The following is a 21,421-nucleotide window of genomic DNA, read 5'->3' as shown; positions in this document are numbered from 1 at the left end:
TAATGATAATACTACTAATTCCATCACTAAAGTCCTTAACCATTTTTGTTTTGGAACTCAAATACTGGTGGTGGGCTCTTTCAAAGCTAGATATGTGGCTATAACCATAGCTAAAAATTATGCTATTGTTAATGGTATCTTGGGGCACAGTGTGTAATATATTGATTACATATGATGCCAGTTAGGATACATTATATAAATAATATTATGAAGTCCCTATGATGGAGGTGGTGCAATGAGAGGCACACTTTTCCCACATGTGGTGGCATTGTCCCTTATTAGTCGCCTTAAGTTATTATATTATCTAACATTGCCAAAAAAGGTTGTATAGCCTTGCCTGGCCTTAACTGTTTTATAAAACACAGAGAATTAAAAAAAACACAACTAATTGTGTTTTAATTAGCACTTGCAGAACAGGAACATGCTAAAAACTGGAAGTGAGCTTCAGGTGTTTTCATATCAACTGGGCTTAATAGAATATGGAATATAGCCCTGGCAGAAAATCACAAATCAAAACATGCTACACAAAGGTTTAATCAAGCAGGATTTATTAGTGGAAACTTGATGCATGTTTGTTGCATCTGCCACAGGGTGCAGCAGTCCATTCATTCTGACTGCTTCACAGGTAAAATTTTAGTGATATTCCTTTCAGTTAAACAGTTTTATTAGACCACACAGCAGACTACCTGACATGTGCATGATACACTTTGCCATGCGTGGTGTTTTTTGTTTTTACTTTTGGAATGCTTGCTGTAGTTCAGTTGTTTCCTTTTGCTTTTGTTTTAAGAAGAAAATAAAATAGATTAATATAAAAGCACAACCAAAACAAAATGCATCATGGGAGACGGTTAATTTCATTGCTTCCAGTATTGTTATTCCACAAATTTATAAGCACATATGTACTAGGGAAGGGCCATAGCTGGTGGAGTACCTGCTTTGCATGTAGAAGCTCCTAGGTTCAATATCCGACACCTACAGGTAGGACTCAGAGAGGTTTCAACCTGAAATCCTGGAGAGCCACTGCTGGTCAGTTTTGTCAATACTGAGCTAGATGGACCAATGGTCTGAGTTAGTATAATGTAGCTTCTTAACAAATATTGCATCACATATAACTGTTTATTCTTAACTGTAGTTTACTGGAACAAACTGTCTCCAAGTCATGGTTTATTTCAGTAAACTATAGTGAAGATTCTTGTACTTGTCCTCCGCTCTTCCTCAGTAGCATGTTGGACACCTTCTGACCTGAGGGGCTCATCTTCCAGCGTCATAACTTTTATATGCCTTTGTCCATGGAGTTTTCTTGGCAGGGATACTGGAGTGGCTTGCCGGTTCCTCCTCCAGGTGGATCACGTTTGGTCAAAACTCTCCACTATGACCTGTTCATTTTGGGTGCCCTGCTTGGCATAGTTCATAGCTTCTCTGAGTTATTCAAGCCCCTTCGCCACGGCAAGGCAGTGATCCATGAAGGGGAGAAGAATCTTCACAAGTAGATTCAGAGCTGATGAAGCGGCTGGGCCAAAGCTGAAAGGATGCTCAGTTGCGGATATACCTGGAAGCGAAAGGAAAGTCCAATGCTGTAAAGAAAAATATTGCATACGAACCTGGAATGTAAGAACCATGAACCTGGGTAAGTTGGATGTGGTCAAAAATGAGATGGCAAGAATAAATATTGACATCCTGGGCATCAGTGAACTAAAATGGACGGGAATGGGCGAATTCAGTTTGGATGACCATCATATCTACTACTGTGGACAAGAAACCCACAAAAGAAATGGAATGGCCCTCATAGTCAACAAAAGAGTGGCGAAAGCTGTACTGGGATACAATCTCAAAAATGATAGAATGATCTCGACACGAATCCAAGGCAGACCTTTTAACATCACAGTAATCCAAGTTTATGCACCAACTACTGGTGCTGAAGAAACTGAAATTGACCAATTCTATGAAGACTTACAACACCTTATAGAAGTGACACCAAAGAAGGTCTCATTATAGGGGATTGGAATGCTAAAGTAGGGAATCAAGAGATAAAAGGAACAACTTGCAAGTTTGGCCTTGGAGATCAAAACGAAGCAGAGCAAAGGCTAATAGAGTTCTGTCAAGAGAACAAGCTGGTCATCACAAACACGCTTTTCGAACAACACAAGAGACGACTCTACACATGGACATCACCAGATGGGCAGCATCGAAATCAGATTGATTATATTCTCTGCAGCCAAAGATGGAGAAGCTCTAAACAGTCAGCAAAAACAAGACCTGGAGCTGACTGTGGCTCAGATCATCAGCTTCTTATAGCAAAATTCAAGCTTAAACTGAAGAAAGTAGGAAAAACCACTGGGCCGGTAAGATACAATCTAAATCAAATCCCTTATGAATACACGGTGGAAGTGAGGAACAGGTTTAAGGATTTAGATTTGCTGGACAGAGTGCCTGAAGAACTATGGATGGAGGCTTGCAACATTATACAGGAGGCAGCAACTAAAACCATCCCAATGAAAAGGAAATGCAAGAAAGCAAAGTAGCTATGTAACGAGGCCTTACAAATAGCGGGAGAGAGAAGGCAAGCAAAATGCGAGGGAGATAGTGAAAGATACAGGAAATTGAATGCAGATTTCCAAAAAATAGCAAGGAGAGACAAGAAGGCCTTCTTAAACGAGCAATGCAAAGAAATAGAGGAAAACAACAGAATGGGAAGAACCAGAGATCTGTTCAAGAAAATTGGAGATATGAAAGGAACATTTCGTACAAAGATTACCATAATAAAGGATAAAAGTGGTAAGGACCTAACAGAAGCAGAGGACATCAAGAAGAGGTGGCAAGAATACATAGAGGAATTATACCAGAAGGATATGGATGGCTCATACACCCCAGGTAGTGTGGTTGCTGACCTTGAGCCAGACATCCTAGAGAGTGAAGTCAAATGGGCCTTAGAAAGCACTGCAAATAACAAGGCCAGTGGAAGTGATGGTATTCCAGCTGAACTATTTAAAATTTTAAAAGATGATGCTCTTAAGATGCTACACGCAATATGCCAGCAAGTTTGGAAAACTCAGCAGTGGCCAGAGAATTGGAGAAGATCAGTCTACACCCCAATCCCAAAGAAGGGCAATGCAACAGAATGTTCCAACTACCGCACAATTGCACTCATTTCACACGCTAGCAAGGTTATGCTTAAAATTCTACAAGGAAGGCTCCAGCAGTATGTGGATCGAGAACTCCCAGAAGTGCAAGCTGGATTTAGAAGAGGCAGAGGAACCAGAGACCAAATTGCAAACATGCGCTGGATTATGGAGAAAGCTAGAGAGTTCCAGAAAGACATCTACTTCTGCTTCATTGACTATGCAAAAGCCTTCGACTATGCAAAAACCACAGCAAACTATGGCAAGTTCTTAAAGAAATGGGAGTGCCTGATCACCTCATCTGTCTCCTGAGAAATCTATGTGGGACAAGAAGCTACAGTTAGAACAGGATATGGAACAACTGATTGGTTCAAAATTGGGAAAGGAGTACGGCAAGGCTGTATATTGTCTCCCTGCTTATTTAACTTATATGCAGAATTCATCATGCGAAAGGCTGGGCTGGGTGAATCCCTAGCCGGAATTAAGATTGCCAGAAGAAATATCAACAACCTCAGATACACAGATGACACAACCTTGATGGCAGAAAGTGAGGAGGAATTAAAGAACCTTTTATTGAGGGCGAAAGAGGAGAGCACAAAATATGGTCTGAAGCTCAACATCAAAAAAACGAAGATCATGGCCACTGGTCCCATCACCTCCTGGCAAATAGAAGGGGAAGAAATGGAGGCAGTGAGAGATTTTACTTTCTTGGGCTCCATGATCACTGCAGATGGTGACAGCAGCCATGAAATTAAAAGACACCTGCTTCTTGGGAGAAAAGCAATGACAAACCTAGACAGCATCTTAAAAAGTAGAGACATCACCTTGCCAACAAAGGTCCGTATAGTAAAAGCTATGGTTTTCCCAGTAGTGATGTATGGAAGTGAAAGCTGGACCATAAAGGAGGATGATCGCCGAAGAATTGATGCTTTTGAATTATGGTGCTGGAGGAGACTCTTGAGAGTCCCATGGACTGCAAGAAGATCAAACGGCAGAGGATAAGAGGGTTGGATGGTGTTCTCGAAGCTACCAGCATGAGTTTGACCAAACTGCGGGAGGCAGTGGAAGACAGAAGTGCCTGGCGTGCTCTTGTCCATGGGGTCACGAAGAGTTGGACATGACTAAACAGCAACATAGTGAAGATTAATTTAGGTTTGGGGTATAACCCTAAACTTTGGTTTAGAACTGAAGAAAGAAGCAAGGCTTTCAATCTCCACACAGCTGTGCCAGAGGAAAGTGTGTGTGGAGGGAATATAGGAGCCTGAGGTTCATGCATGTAATGGTAAGCCAAAGTTGAGCAACTTAACACATACCTTTTCTTTGTCCTTTGTATTATTATTGTTTATTGTCACAGGACAGTTCACAGCATCAAAATACAAAATGAGAACACAAAATACATAATAAAAGTAAGAACAAAAACAAATCAATAACCTCCCTTCGAAAGGACATGGAATGATAATCAGCCAAAGGCCTGGTTAAAGAGAAATGTTTTGGTGCCTGTGTAGTGCTTGGTGGCTGTGTAGTTTATATTATATCTGCTTATTATTTCATCCTATTTCTACAGTATCACATGAATGCTTTGGGAAAGCATTGACATACAAAGTATGAAAGGCTTGTGTTTGCTCCTTTTGTTCTGTATAGAAGTGCAATAGTAGCATGGCACCATTTACTAGAGTGGTGATTAAGTAGTATGTTCAGCAAGCTAAAGTCACCCTCTGCTGTTCTTTGGATTGGGAGAAGAGAGAAGAGGATTTTAAAGAGCCAGCTTTCAATCCCATTTCTCCTTTATATTTTTCACATGCAGATCCCTGCCCTCAATTGTTCATTCTTCAAATCCCAAAGGGGCTGTGTATCTGTCGCATTCTGCATTTTGATCTCATGTTTTAAAAAGTGGGGTAGTTATAGGCTTTCCCCCACAAATGTATAATTTTGTCTAAGAACAAAAAAAAGGTTTGCCACAGACTAGACTCACTAGTTTATTATGCAAGGACTTCAATACAAGAATTTTCTACTTCATCAGATATATTAGCATTCCAAAGAGCACTGTGGTATTATGGGGAAAACAGTGGATGACTGCCAAGAAATATGTAGTTAGCTCCTTAGGTTTTCCTTCTAAAGGAGTGAATGCTGCTACAGCACCAGTAATTTTTGTTAATGCTTTCCTTTAATAGCAGGACAGGATGTTACCATTCTACTGTTTATTGTTTCTGCACTATGGTTTAGCATCCCTGCTGTTCTGGAGGGCATTGTGTTCTCTTAATGTCAGTAATGGTAATATAAATCCAGGGTCAACAAGAGTGATGTGTTTTAATAGAAATATCTTCTATTAAAAATTTGCTGTAATAAGAACAAAGAAACTTTCTTAAATCTGTACCTGCAAATGGCTCGTATGCTAGTACTATTATTATGAAATCATTTCTGATCTGAAAAACAACAGACTGATAGAAGGCAGTCCAGAGAGAACCTTTAATCATAAATGTAAGAAACTTAAGTAGAAGCAGAGGTTTATATAAATGCCACCATTTTGGCCCACATGTAGAATAGTTGGTTTGTTTATATACATTGTATTGCATTTTCCATAAAACCATTGTGCCCATAGTGCATCAAAAACTATGTTACAACAGTCTAAATACAAGAATACCATGTATTATATGTAATACAAATTGTATTAACCATAATATCAGTTATACTAGCTATGTTACCTAATATAAAATTACATATGTTATTCATAGTATAAAATATGCATTGAAAAACCATTTACATAATCTAAAAATGGTAATATATAAAATACTGAGTTCATTAAGAATTCATAAGATCGTTAAAGGAGCTCCGCTGGATGAGACAGAAGACCTATCTAGTCTTGAAACTCTTCTTGTAAAATGCCCATGGGAAGCTCAACAGGGCATGATGGCTATAGCCCAGATTTATTTCAAACAGGTCAGTTTTATGAAAAGTATAAAACAGGGTGTTATCTAGTTGGGGCATTCCGCTTGCACAGTGGATGTCCATTTGCACAAATGGGACTGCCATCTTCCCTTTCTTCCTTTTTCAGACCCCCACATCCTCTTATCTGCTCTGAAGGGTGTATGATCCTCTAAAGTTCCAAGACCGTGAGGTTTATGATGGTGTTAGAGATAAAATACATAATGCTATCATATTTCTGAACAGGTTATGCTTTGGCATAAACTGCACCAGCCAGGATTATTAATGGTAACAGTCTGCATTAAGTTCCAAAAGGTTCTTCGTGACCAAGGCCTTCCAGTTGCTCTTCTCCTTTACATTGCCATTAGTAGAAGATTCTTTAACTCGCTTTTGTTTTAATTCTATGTATCCCCCTTCATCAAAGTTATAACTAAAGTCTGATATGTGGAAGCTCATACGGCCTTTTAATAAATTGGAAATTAATGTTCCACAGGTGATTGTTTTGTAGGCAAATTCTGTCTGAGCCTGCTTTCTTACTAGTATTGATTTAGAGCAGGCATGTCCAAAGTCCGGCCTGGGGGCCAAATCCGGCCCCCTGGTTGATTTAATCCGGACCTCCAAGCAATTCTGAGAAATGAATCTGTTGCCGCCCCCGAGCGCCTGCTGCTCGGCTTGTTGTGCCCAGGAACCAATGCATCACCGGAGAGCTGCAGCTCACCAGCATTGACCCTTGGAACCTCCCACCAGCTTGCTTGCACATGCGTCCTGTTCTATTTTCTGGCCGCTGGCTGGCTTGTGTAGGCACCCTGCATGCGGCTCTCTATCGTGGCCGCTGGGTGCCCGGTGTGCAGCTCGCTCTCCCACCCTCCAGCCTGCGGGTTTCTTGCCTGCTTATTTAACCCTCAGTGAGCAACAATTTTCAGGGGGACATTCCCCCCCCAAAAAGGAATAAGTTTGTCAACGATGACTTCAATCCTTAAGAAAGCTCAACAAATTTGGGGTAAAATCCTAAAAAAAGCTCAACATGTTCACTTCATCAAATCTGGCCCATTGAAAAGTTTGGACACCACTGACTTAGAACATTAACGGTGATCATCAGAGAACCTAAATGTTCTTGGCAAGTGTGAAGCACAATACTGAAGTTCATACATGTGTCAACTAACGGAACCCATGCTAGACATGGAAGGATAGGCTTCCATTGATTAAAATGATTTACATTAATAAAGAAGAAAATCATCATGTTGCAACAGACAAATATGTGTAACTTAATGGGTATATTTCTCCTAGTTCAGTTAAAGTTGAAGTGTGGGGAGTGTCCACAGACACACATGTACCCTGCTGAGTATCTTCTAGTGGTCAGTGGGATATTTTTGCTCAAATCTATGTGACCCTTCAAATGACGCTAAAAGCATAGGTCAGGTTCCTTCTCTTTCTTCCTTCTTTGCATCTTTTAGAACTGGTACTGAAAATGAACATCCTAATCAGCCTTTAGTGTGGTGCACATTACCCACAACATAGAAGCTTTAATTGCACTTTGAATCTTTTTTTTGGGGGGGGGTGTTGTATTGTCAGCTGCTATTAATTCATGCTCCATGTTGCAGTGATGATTGATTTTTTACATGCCAATTTGTTCTGAGAACATTTCCCCTCTTTAGGATGTAATTTATTTCCTTCCCATTGATAGAATGTTTTTTGGCAAAAATTGTATACTGGTTTTTTTCCCTGATAAGTGTACCAAAAGTGATTGGGTCCTAATGTGGTACGATGGCTAGTGCCAACAGGCTTGGCCAGTCCCCAGGGGTCCTAAAATATGTTTCTGAATCCTTTGCAGCATACTGGTGTTCTGTGGCAGACACCGAGGGGCTCTGAAACATGCACATTGATCTAGAAAGTGTCCCCTGTGCACAAAAACAGCTACTATTCAAACTTACTCAATTTTTTTTGTTTTTAAAAAATCAGTTTAAGTTTAACATCTTGTTGGTGACTAGTGGAGTGCTTGCTCCCTGCCTGTTTGGAATGCTATCCTCAAGGAAGCCTGCTTGGACTTTCGTCTCAATTTCATTTAGGCACTAGGCAAAACATATTTCTGTTTTATTTTTTTAAAAAAAATGTGTTTGTGTTGTACTTTTTATATCTTATTACTTTATTAGCTGCCCTGGGCACATGAATTTATGCTGAAGGTATGGGACGTAAATTACTGTATGTTATCAACTAAGTATCAGGTCTGCTGCCCATTGTGCAGGTCAGAGAAGCCTTGCAAAGCCAAATAGCCCATATACACTGACTAAACTGTTGCCCTAGCCCCTGGTTATGTCATGGCACACCATTTTAGGTGATTCCCTGCTTATCAAGAGCATCCTCTGTTTCCAGATATGGCTCATTAGATTTGTGTGTGGTCTGTTATTGCTGGCTTTCTGTTTGTCAGGAATTCTAGCTGGAGACAATAAAGCTTGCCTGAGCCTTTTCCTATGTATAGTAGGAAGAAAGGAGTTGTCATCCGTAAGTTTATAACAGAAGATTGTCTGTGGTTATTTAAATGATAAATGCATGACTTAAAATGTTGGGCATAGTTTGAAACAATATATGAAACAAAGATACTCACATATGTGTGAAGCTTCCCACAATGAAAAGGATTGTGAACACATTACAGTGGTACCTTAGTTTTTGAAAGTAATCTGTTCCGGAAGTCTGTTCCGGAAGACTGTTCAACTTCTGAAACATTCCAAAACTGAGGCGCAAAGGGTGGTCTGCAAATTCAATAGAGAAAATTGGAAAAAAAAACCTCAGTGGAAGCCATTTGACGTCCGAGGCACGTTCAAAAATGGAAACATTTACTTCCGGGTTTTTGGTGTTCGCAAACCAAAACATTCGACTTCCAAGATGGTCGAAAACCGAGGTACCACTGTACCTTTAACCCATAAAGACCAATAGCAAAAAGATTTTACTGAACAATATGTGCAATCCAGGATATTCTCTCAAAATTCATCTCTTGAAGACTGTAATTCTATGAACACAGCAAGACTGAACTTGGAGTAAACTTGTTTATGATTCTTCTGTACAAGCTTTAAATGAGCCTGGATAGCTCAGTTGGTTAGACCATGGTGCTGATAACACCAAGGTTGCAGGTTCGATCCCTGTATGGACCAGCTGCATATTCCTGCATTGTAGGGGGTTGGACTAGATGATCCTCAGGGTCCCTTCCAACTCTACAGTTCTATGATTCTATGATTCTATGCAAATGATGTCACTCCTTTACAGAACAAGCCTATGCAAGTTTGCTCGGAATTAAATCCTGTTGAGTTTAGAGTTGCAGCCTGAAATGGTGAAGTGTGTTTGAAAAACAAGGGACTTGACAGATTACCAACCTTATTTTTATTACTTGAACTCTGGAAAGTAGAAACTTTTGAGCACACAGTTGTTTCTGGTATTGTTTTGTAAAATGAGAGCTCAAGATTCTAACAAGATCCCAAAGGGCACACATAAGTGCTTTGAGAGAGAGGACTTGGTCTAGTAAAAAGACATTGTGTTATCTCTGATATATCTCACCATTTGGAACTAAATTGGGAATCACTCTCAAACTACTAGGGAAAATATATAATCAGCCAAACAAATTCTTTAGAAGAAACAAAACTCTTCGAAACTCTTAAGGGGAAGGGATGAACCACACCAGCTACTGATTTGAGTAGCTTTTGGCTCTGCTTGTGGGGCAGGAAATATGTTGGCTGGAGAAAGGAGTGTGGGAGCCCAGGTTCCTGAAGATTCTTGGACACCCTGTCATACTCTGGTATGTTCCCAAACAACTCCATTTTGGGTCATGTAGGACAGTCATGGTAATGGAGAGCTGCACCACTGTCCAAGGAGGACCTTTGGTAGAAGACTTCCTCTCTACAGGCTATAGAAAGTCAAGTTCACACTATCTTATGTCTTCCAAATCACCTCCATGGGTTGTAGGATTGTATCCTTAGGAACCACTATATATTTCCATGTTTTTAATACTATTGAATTTGGATGTGCTGGTTTTTATTGCTTATAAAACTGTTGATCTGCACTTGAAGTTTAGGTAAATTTAGATGTGGCGTTAGTTTGTTAAATGCCTTAATTATATATGTGCAGAAAGGTGGGGGTATATACCTGTGATGGTTCTAGGGGTTGCTCGTGCGTAAATCGGCGCCACACCTGGCTGGGTTGCCTGAGTGAACCTTTTCTGTCCGGACAGCCACTCGCCTGTGGCTGTCTCAATCGCTGGCAGAATCCGTCAGTGGGCGTTTCTTGAACTTCTTCCAGCAAAGAAGCTCTTTGACGCCTAGTCTCCGCTTACTCTCCGTGCGCGGAAGCCTTCTGCGCAAGGAGGGTGTGGGCAGCGGAGGACCCGTGCTCTCCCTGCTGGTCCCCGGCGAGGAGTCGTGGGACCGCCTCGCCGACTCCCCCATCTGCCCCCCTTCTCCACTGGTGCTACGCTGATTTCCTTCCCCAGAAGATGGGCTGCTTCTCCCCATCCCGGGACGCTCTCCGGAATCCCTCTGGAGCCCTCCCTCTCCCTCTGGCTCCGATGGCAGTTCCCTGACAATACCTCTTAAACAGGACATTGCATACCTTGTTGTGGACATCTGCTTCAGAGGGATGAAACAACTTTTGCTTGTGGTATTATATCTTCAGTATTTTATCACCTTTATAGCAATAGTAATGTATGCTTTTCTTCAGAATAATTGGCATGAAAGCAGTATAAAAGGCTGGCAGAAAAGTTGAATTACTTTCAGCCACTTTCAGAACATTAACTGTACTAGAGACCTCTCACAGATACTCTGCTTTTAAAGACTGTTGTTTATAACCTGTGTATTATAGCTCAAAACTGCTCTGGATTGAGAACGTGTGGACAATGTTTGGAACACCCAGGATGTGGATGGTGCAACGATCCCAGCAACACAGGCAAAGGCCATTGTGTGGAAGGGTCTTCAAGGGGGCCAATGAAGTTGAATGGGATACATTCTACTGAGATGGTTCTTGACAACAATCTTTGTCCCAAAGAGAAAAATTATGATTGGTCTTTTATCCAGTGCCCAGGTAGGATCTCCTAATTATTATTGTTACCTAGATGCAATTAAATTAAAGAACTGTTGTGCTGGGTAGGAGATATATATGCACACTCCTTCTGCCAGTTTCTGAATATTAAAATAAATGGAAGCAGAGGAAAGAAGCAAGTAGGTGGAAGAAGTAAAGTCAAGGGCAGAAGGGAAAAGTACTTGAACTCTAGAGCAGATTTATGTGGAACCCTTGAACTTATTCAGTTATTCTAATTTGGTTCTAATCCATGATTAATAGATCACAGATACCTCAGCTAGATACAAAGGCAGTTTTTCATTACAGAATAAATAGAGGTTCTGGAACTTCACATCTTGATGCATTTACAGTCAACACCACTCCTGACTCAAGTGATTAAGCATCATGGGTTTGCAATTTTTTCTCATTTCACCAGTAAGTTTTAAAAACCAAATTTCAGTGCAGTTAAAATCCTGAAGAGATTTGCTGTTCTGCTGCAAGGAAGAAATGACAACTCAATATAGGCTTTTATGCTTTTCTTTAATTGTATTTTTTTGTTAGAATTTTATAAATCTAACTCCTTATTCAAGCATCCAGTGAGATATGCAGAACACAAAAACTCACAATAAAAATGAATCAAAACCACTGTACTTTTATAATCAAATTTCAAAGGCTTATATGAACAAGTTGGGTTTAAGAATTTCCCTTGAACACAGTTATAGGTCACAACTGTCTGAATCTCAAGCTGCATGTTTGCCCTTCTCTGCATGCTCTCTTACTAAGTTATCAAAGCAGAAAGACAATATTAGTAACTGTTGGGACAATTAGGGCAGAGCTAAGATGGGGGAGGCACTTTTCATGAACATTTTTGTCTTTTGTGAAAAATGCCCCCAGTGTTAGGTAACTTTAAGGGAACCATCTGCAAACCATAGTGCTCATAGAATAACAGCCATGCTCTTCCCTGATATCCATTCAGAACACAGTGGCAATGCAATGTTTCTTGCTATTAGCTTGACATCACAAGACAATTCAAGTATCCAGACCTAATAGACTCAATGGTGTTGCATGGTCATCGGATAATCTTGGCTATTGGGCATGATATAGGCAGCAAGTAGGGTTTTTTAAAAAAAGAATAGGAAGAAAGACACTAAAGCACCAATGCCAAGTGGAGCAGCAAAGAGAAACAAAGGCATGCTTGTGTGGTTGGTGTCTAGGGATGATCTTGGGCATCCTGATGAAGACTCTCTTTTTCTTTTTTCTCTTTAGCCCAGGTACACTCTCATGAACATTCAGCACAGTCCTAGTAATACTATTCCAAATAATGAATTGATTGCTGATCAGTTGGTTTAATTTAGCACTGTGACATTTGTAACAGACCAGATAAATATCAAAGCTAATAAGTGACGTTAACTATTCCTAAATTTGAGACCATCATCAGGTTTATTAAATTACACAGCAATCTTTAGTTAATCAGTGTTACAAGAAATAATTCAATAACAGAGAAACAATGGATGCCGAATCAAAACAATTTAGCAGTGCTCCGTGAAGAAAAGAATGTAACATCTGCTCATAAAAAACGAATGAGACTAATCCCTTATTAACCTCTGATTATTGTACAAGCACTGAAGCATAATCTGTTTAATAGGTGAAACATGCAGTGTAGTGAAAAAGGCACTTAAGGCATTGGATTGTGGGAAGAAAACTTTTTCTGTTCACTCATTTAACACATAGCTGCTGTCTAGTGTAGCCAATGTAAAAACAGCAGGGAGAAACTGTTTTCATCACAGTTGTGCAGCTGAGTACATTAGTACTTCAGTATATGGTTCCTATAACTGAATGGAAAAATGAAGTATATGATATTCAAGTGTATTATTGAAGGTTCTAGGATCAGAGCCGTGCTTTCTCTCCTAGCATGACACTCTTGGATTAAGCAGTATAAAGTTGGACACTTGATTAATGGTGCTGTAGAAAATGCTTTACAGTATATGGTAAAATGGAATAAAGATCCTAGACATGATAAAGGGGTTAAACTAAGACTAAAACTGAAGCAGTGGTCACTTGGGATGGTGGCAGTAGCACTGAAAACTATACAGCGGAGTGTGTTAATAACATTATAAATAGCCAAGCCTACACTCTATCCTTGCTTTCTGACATCAAACTAGACCAACTCCTGGAGTTTTGTGCTTCATTCTTCCGAGGGGTGCAGGAAAAATTGCTTTCTTATTCATTAACTGGTAATTTTATTCAATAAATGAACTGCAAGCAATGACATTACTTGCAGTATTTTATTTATAGTCCTCTGCTAGCTAGTTTCAAATTGTTAATTTCACTAAAACCTTCCATTATTTCTAAAGTACTAAGCACAATATTCTGTTATCATTCTGTTATCATTTTTGTGGGGAATTATTATTATTTTGTTTAATTTGTATACTGTCCTTGATCTGTAGATCTCAGAGCATAGTAGTTTTCTGTCCCTGTCCAGATAGCCATGTAGCTGGGCCACCGGCTAAAGCAGATGGAAGGTATCCCACACTACTGAGATCACCTGAGCCTCAAGTGACAGCAAGTGACAACAAAGGATCCAGAAGTACCCCCCAATCTGTGTACCCACTTTTTTGGAGGAAGTGTAACTCTATCAAGAGCAAGCAACCTCCCATCCATCCAGTCTAGGGAACCATCCACTAGCAGTGCCTCAGTCTTATCTAGAGTGAGCTTCAGTTTCTTGGCTCTCATCTAGTCCATTACCTAGGCAAGACAATGGCCCAGCACATCCACTGCCTCACCTGTAGATGTAAAGGAGTACATCTGTGCGTCATCAGCATATTGCCAACAACATACTGCAAACCGCTGGATAACAGCACTTAGCAGTTTCATGTAGATGCTAAACAATATGGGATATAAAATCAAACCATGAGAAACTCAATATTGAAGGCTGCATGGGGCTGAAGAACACTCCCCAAGCAGCACCGCCTGGAAACATTCATCAAGTAGGACCGGAACTACCACAAAGCAGTGCCACCCACCCCTAACTCGGACAGCCGCTCCAGAAGGATACCATAGTTGATGGTAGCGAAAGCCACTGAGAGGTCAAGGAGAATTAACAGAGACACATTTATTCTCTCTCCTGATAGACTTAGTATTTTGCTCTTCTTTTTCATTCTCTGCTAAAAACTAGTTCTGTCTTTTTTAAATTGCAGCTTGCCAGTGCAATGGACATAGCACCTGTGTTAATGGTAATGTTTGTGATCAGTGCAAAAACCTAACTACAGGAAAACAGTGCGAAACATGTATGCCAGGATATTATGGAGATCCAACAAACGGTGGGCAGTGTACAGGTAAGTGCCTTTAAAACTGTTTCATAATTGAATATCAGGAAAAATATTTCATAGTTTGATGGATTACTTTTTTAAAAAAATACTAAACATTAAATTTGACATTTAGGGAGTAATCCATAAATGTGTTACTTTAGCTGCTATACTAATGAATTCCATTTATACCAGATTATAAAATATCTCCACTTTCGTATTGAATTTTCCATTTTGCTGCACTGCAGAAGTTAGTACAAAGTGAAAACAAACTCTGCTAATTGGCTAGGACATTTGATGGGACAGAGGTTCTACTTCTGATCAGCTGTCATGTTCTCTCACAAAGAACCTTTGGATTGTTGCTGTGTAAGCTTCTTTTGAATTGCAAAGATGTCCCCAGTTCCCTCCCCTCTCTGAGCTACAGTTTGCTGAACTATTTGGGATGGAGCTATTGCACTATTGTGTCGACAGGTTGGCTGAGTGAGTTAGCATGAAAATATGGAGAACATTTCTTAGGCATATTTAGATTTGATGATAAATAGAATCACAAGCTCCAGAGGCAGTGGGCACATGTTTAGCACAGTGTGGATGAGCCTCTATAAGCCAGAGGAAACTGCTCAACTCCCATGCTACTTGCTTCCCTTCTCTTCTTTTGTGGCTGAGAGCAGGACTTCTGTTAATTTTACTTTCAGTTGCAAAGAATCTTAGCTTAATGTTATGCCTGAACCAGGAATCCTAGTGGCTAGGACCTAGCAGCTAGGTTAGTTTCTAAACAAACCAACTTCAAGTCATGGGTTATGAAACTGGCTTGTTTAATGGTCAACTCTGAATTACGGTGTAAAGATATACACAAGCTTCAGGTATATTCCAGGTACCGTTCTGATGTCCTTTTCAGTGGGATGAGCCAATTACTAGATCTTATCAAGGGGTGTTCCTTCTTCACTTGCTCAGTTTCAGATTACAGTGAAACATTGTGTAACCTTGAAAACGAATGCAGTCTTCTCATCTGACCATTGTAAGAGGATGTGTGGAATCGCACCCACTTCTGCATTTATAATGGAAAGTTCAAAATACTCATGCAAGGATAGGTCTTGAATCCATTGAAAAGGCACAGAATTTTAACTGACATATTTCGTATGTGACAGTTAAGTCGATCTGTTAATTTACAGGACCCTTTAATCACTGAAGGTGTTAATTTGTTAATAGGCTTTCCTGGCCTTTTGGCAATTTAAAATGTAACACTGGTTATGTGGACGTGCACATTTGATAAGCTAAAGCTAAATACATTGTGAGAATATTCAAGTGAAAGATTTATGGCTACCCTTATTGACAGTTGCACATTTTCTTGGTGTTTTATGAAGCTTTAAATAATTCTTAATAGTTTTCTTATTTCCTGAAGTTGACAAAATGTTCTTTTGCTCTCACTAGTTGCTGAATGGCAAAGTGATATATTAAAGCAGCTTTTATTCTTCAGGGAAGCATTAGCTATCTAACTAAATAAGCATACTGTCACCTTTAGTGAATGATTAATGTAAAAATGACTAAAATCAATTTATGAGCCCTGTGAAATTATAAATTTTACTACTACTTTCTGGAGTTCTAGCTACATGCTGAGAGTTCCCAGGACACATGAATTCTGAGCTGGCTACTTAATATAGTTAGAAATTACGGTTGAAAATAGAAATGATAGTTACATTATTAAAAAAATTACATAGCTTTGGACACTTGCATATTTTATATTTCTAGAATAAATACAATATTATTTCAGGGATTTATTAATCTTTCACAAAGCAGTTTAAAATATTTTAAAATCCAAATTCATAAAACCATTTAAAACACATAGGCCAGAGTACAAAATTAAAATGGGAAAAGAATAATTTATTAATATTGCCCACCAATTTTCTCATAACAGCTTAATCTATCACCTGTACAGTAATTTCAGGGTTTCAAGATAATGTCTGCATATAGGTTTGAATATTGGTATCCCTCTCAGAGTAAGTAAATGAATCAATAAATATGAGTTTAAAAATAATGTGTAGGTTGAAATAGAGCCTGCTTTCATGGTGCCACACCCACTCTACTTGTTCATTGGTAAACAACATTTCTGTGTGCTCTGGCTTCATGGTGTCCCATTGTGCAAGAAGCGGTTTAGTCACGTTGGCCACATGACCCGGAAAGCTGTCTGTGGACAAATGCCAGCTCCCTCGGCCTGAAGTAAGATGAGTGCCACACCCTATAGTTGCCTTTGACTGGACCAGGGGTACTTTACCTTTTTACCTTACCTTACTTGCTCATTGTACCCAGTTTTAATGTCTAAAAAGAGACTCAGTATGTTTGGATATTATGCAGAAGTTTATTTACGGCAAGACTGAGAAGAAAAATAGTTGCTGTTATAATAAGACTATTCCTTGCCTTTAACCCACCTTCCAAATAAAAGTTTTCAACACTCAGGTAATTTTCAAGGAAGTTCCTGCTCTTATTTTGGTTAAGATGTATGTGAATGTACACTATTTTTGAGCTAAATGTGTGAATTTTCATGCACAGGGAGATGAAAGAGTAGCATGACAATGAATAGCTAGTAAAGTGTAGTAAGAGATGTGGGATGGAAAGAAAAGCAACATGTGGGAGAGTTTGATTGGTTTACTTAACATTATTCTCTTGACGTCTTCTTTAGGGAATACTGTATTTTGTACACCCATCTAAATGAAATAATTTCAAAATGAGAGAATCTCAAGAATGAAAGGTTTCTGTTTTCACCAATATTTTATTCACCATCAGTTTCATTTTCTTTAATTCTGGTGTTCCCACTTGCAGTGATGTAGGACCAAAACAAATTAAACCCTTTTGTTTCTTAATTACAATTCTGACTAGCAACTTGTAACTAAAGCGTCTTGCTAACAACTTTGATTTTTAAGAGAATTGTAGCATCTAATGTGGATGCATGCCTTGTTAACAATTTCTGAAAATAAGTTTATTTGAGGTTCTCTGTAACAAAGACTTCCTTCCGTGGGAAAAATAAGACTTGTTAACACTTATATTGCACTATCTGAAACAGTTCTGGCTCAACTTCCTTTAAGTGGTGTGCATTTTGTGCTAACTCAGCAACTTATCCCAAGAACACGCTGAACTCAGAGGCCCTGTAATTGATGACTACTTATTACTTCGATTGGTACAGAAGAGATCCAGCAGCTTGATTTATGTATCATCCTTTTATCTTTTTCATGCTCATTTGATAGTTTCCAAAGGATTAATGGTAATCTTATAACAGGTTGCATTTGATGTTAGTGATCAAGCCTTCCTACAAACTACTGGGTATTCTTGGTTGTGGCAATGAAATATTATGTTTGCTTGGAATTTTCTGTTTATCTTTATCTATTTTTCTCTCTGGTACAAAATTTCTTGGCGTAGCAGACTTTTTTTTAGAGTTGGTTTCTTGACTTGTTCTTTTTCAGTCAGAGGCATGCTTCCATGAGTGGAAGTCTTTTTTGCATGCAGGGATTTTGCTGACAGCACAAAATTATTGCATGACCAAAGAGAAATGAAATTCAGAGATATACACAGTGTCTTGCCAAGGTCATGCACAATGGTTTCCACTAGTGGTTAATTAATGGAACAACAACACTGCAGAATTTATTTCACTCATGTATCTCTAGATCCAGCTAGACTTTATGTTCCTTATTATTTATATTTACATTGTAAATTTTTGTTATTGATTGTTTAGCATTTTGTATCCAGCTTTTCAAGTAAACATTTCACTCCTGCAAACTCCCTCTAACCAATTTCCCCCAATTCTCTCCCACTTCAGCTCTCTGTCCCATATTCAAGGTAGCTGTTAGTCAAGGGAAGGGTTTCTGGAGGGTGGGGTGGATATAGCTGACTGCAGTAGGGGAGTGAGTGGGAATTCTATTTGCATGAGCACTCAGCTAACTTAGGTTTGCAGGAATTATAATGATTATAATGATGCAATTTCACCTTCTGATTACATGGCTTTAAAATGCTCCCACAAATAATTCTGATGGGGATGCCAAAGGCATGGCATTTAGCAAGGATCCTACCATTCCTTTGAGAATGCACAGAAAAATTATATATTACACTATGAAAACTTGATCAAGCATACCTGTCAGACACTACTTAAGCTACATCACCCAGCTGCCTACATTGCAGATCTATAATGGATATGACTCAATCTGCATCCTGTGCCCTTGTGGCTAATGTAGTAGCTAGGCACACATAATGACTTAGACACTGGTATGCAGACTCCCCATCTCATGCCAACCTCTCCATTGCTCTTTACAAGTGGTAAGCTCTTCAGGAGGAAGTTCCTTAAGGACATTCTGGCTGAATCCATAGGTAAGCACAAGGTCTTATTGACACGCAAGAGAGAGGACAAGAAGCAAAATAGATGTTATTCACCTTTTTTCTACAACCAATCCTTTACAATAGTAGGAAGTTTTATTTTTATTTTTAAATTATGGTTCAGAGTGCAGCAATACCCCCCCCCCAAATATTCTCCCATCTCAGAGTCCTGCTTTAGCTAATGCTCTAGGGATGTTTGGGGGAATCAGTATTCTAAGAAAACTCGAAGGAAAGGGTATCTACGTGCTGGTAACTTTATTGGTAACTTAGAAATAGATATAAAAATGTGATCTCTTATTAGACTAACCAGTGGTCTTAAAGAGGCTGCTAGCTTTTGAATTAAAATAACTCTTCACTAGGCACAATAAATATTCAGAACACTTGCTCACAGAGGGAGAAGGAATGCATGAGTATTTAAGCAAAGGAGTTTCTGCCAAATATATGCTCTGTACTGCCAGTTCTCATTTGGTTTAGCAGTGTGCAAGATCAAACTCCTTTTCATAGAATGCTGTGAAGGAGACTCATTAAATTGTATTGACTAGGGGTTTTCATAAGCCAAGACTGTGTCCCATATTAATTGTGCATTAAATGTCCTGGAACAATGTTTTCTCACCCCTCAGCCTCAAATTCCATTTTTCTATGTGTACAACACATTTTTCATACTGAATAATATAGATTGAACAAAGAATGTGATTTCAGAAAGAACTAAGCTTCTTCCAAAAGTTTAATTTGATTTTCTCTGTTTTAATATTCACCATATGGTACTGGGAGAGTACAGTAATTTTTGACGCATGAAGCATAAGCCATGAAAATTGTGAACTTATAGTGTTAAGAGTTCATTAATTTTCAGATGGTATGATCAGTCATGCATAGCAGTATATCTCTTCATTGAATGACATTTAGTTCAGTTTACCCTAAGAAAGATTTATATTTTGATATGCTTTTAGATTAATTTTCAATGTTACATTCCCTATTTGTTTAAGATAATAATCTTCTCTATTTCTCTGTTTTTAATACCGTTTTCTGATCTTGAAAGCTGACAAATGCGCATGCAACATTAGCATGGCCCTAGGGCTGTCTGAGAGAGTATGCACAAATAACAATAAACTTCCTGGGGGCCAATAAACTTCCTAGGCATCATAATACTCAGTATTTTCCATTTGTAAAAAAAATGGAAGTATTCGTGAACTCCCTTGTGAGTGTTTTATTAGAGGTGTAACACCTCAAAAATTGTACTAATTCTAGCATAAACGCTTCTAACTTTTTTCATAAATGTTACAGAAACGTTTGCCTGGGCAAAACCCTATAAATCCATCTCCAATTTCATTTCAGTCAAAATTGAACATCAACAGAGTAATGTGCAAGATCTTGTGAGTAATGTAAGCGATCTCTGCATTTTTAACACTTTCATTAGAATTCCTATAGATGTTTCATTTCAGCTGGGGTTTGTTCAAATTCCACTAGAATACAGAGTTTGATGATTTAGTCTGTCATTTTCTTAATGACAGTGGGTGATTATCAGGATTGCAATATACTTTACGTATAAAGTGCTGTTTGTTGACTTTGGAGGTAAATGGCTGCACTTTATTACAAGACTATCTACAATGTGCAATAGCTTGTTATACCTTTAATCTTTCCAGATATCCTTTTATCATGTTTCAGTAGTGCCCATGAACATTAGAATGTTCCAGTCTGCATTAGTTTGGTTCAGTATTGCCCTGAATGTTAATAAATCAGTGTAATATGCTGAGTTAATATAAATAGCATACATTTTATTAATGTTTCTTGAGAGAGACACATTGAAACTATGCATTTAAAAATTATTCATGTACACCCTTTTTGTGTAATAATCCAAGGTAAACAAATAACCTGTGTAGTGAACTCATTTTGAAACGGAAATTCCTTTTCAGCAGTACTTGAAATAATGGCGAAAGCAACCACTGCATTTTAAATTAAATTGCTTAAAATGTGTACTTCATGAAAATGTTTGTGGTTATTCTGTTGTCAGCATAAGTAACTACAGTTTTTTTATGCTGAGCCAGCAAGCAAGAAACAATCACACCACAGGCTTATTATTAAATAAGTTTTATATGGGTGGTAATTTTACTGCATGGATTTTCTTTAGTAAATTATATTGTCTTCAAGGAACCTTTATTTTCTTCTTACAATCTCCATATTGCATACAACAGTATGCACATATTTATTTGCCCTAAATAGCATTAAAATTTCTTGCTGCCTCAAAGACGTTTCTGTACTGTTTTCATGAATGAATGAATGAATGAATGTGCTGGTACCTAAGTTGCTGCTTTTAAAGGATTATTTTGTGCAGTGACCAATATTTGTCTGAATTTTTTTATTGTTGTGATGAAAATTTGTGTGTATACACAAATGTTACTTTTACAGTGGGCTAGTAATAACATATTAAGCAGATGCATGTTCAGAAGGAGGAATAGAGTGGTCAAATGTGACGCAGAGCCCGTTCAGATATAACTGTCATCTTAATAACACATAGTTGATTGAACATATATATAAATTATTTCAGTGTTTCATAGATTTCATAAAGGTTTTCAAGTACAACATCTTCTTCCAATCCTCTGATTTACTTTCAAGAGCAATTTTGATGGAAACCTTTCATCTAACACGACACTCTGTTTTGAGCCTTACATGGAATATTATAATTTT

General features: G+C 38.6%; 1 protein-coding gene across 3 annotated transcripts in view; it reads left to right on the top strand.

The window, feature by feature from the left end:
- The window catches only part of ATRNL1 (attractin like 1), a 514,893-nt gene that overhangs the window by 129,476 nt on the left and 363,996 nt on the right, over positions 1-21,421 (top strand). For all 3 annotated transcript variants that reach the window (XM_081863641.1, XM_081863642.1, XM_081863643.1), the window contains exons 18-19: positions 10,884-11,102; positions 14,276-14,413. In XM_081863641.1, coding sequence (XP_081719767.1) covers positions 10,884-11,102; positions 14,276-14,413 — 357 coding nt within the window. The remainder of the gene's footprint in view (positions 1-10,883; positions 11,103-14,275; positions 14,414-21,421) is intronic.

Source organism: Podarcis erhardii, assembly GCF_964252035.2.
Source record: "Podarcis erhardii genome assembly, chromosome: 5".
In the NCBI taxonomy this organism is placed as follows: Eukaryota; Metazoa; Chordata; class Lepidosauria; order Squamata; family Lacertidae; genus Podarcis; species Podarcis erhardii.
The sequence above is the reverse complement of the archived record's forward strand: the minus strand, read 5'-3'. Positions and strand labels throughout refer to the sequence as shown.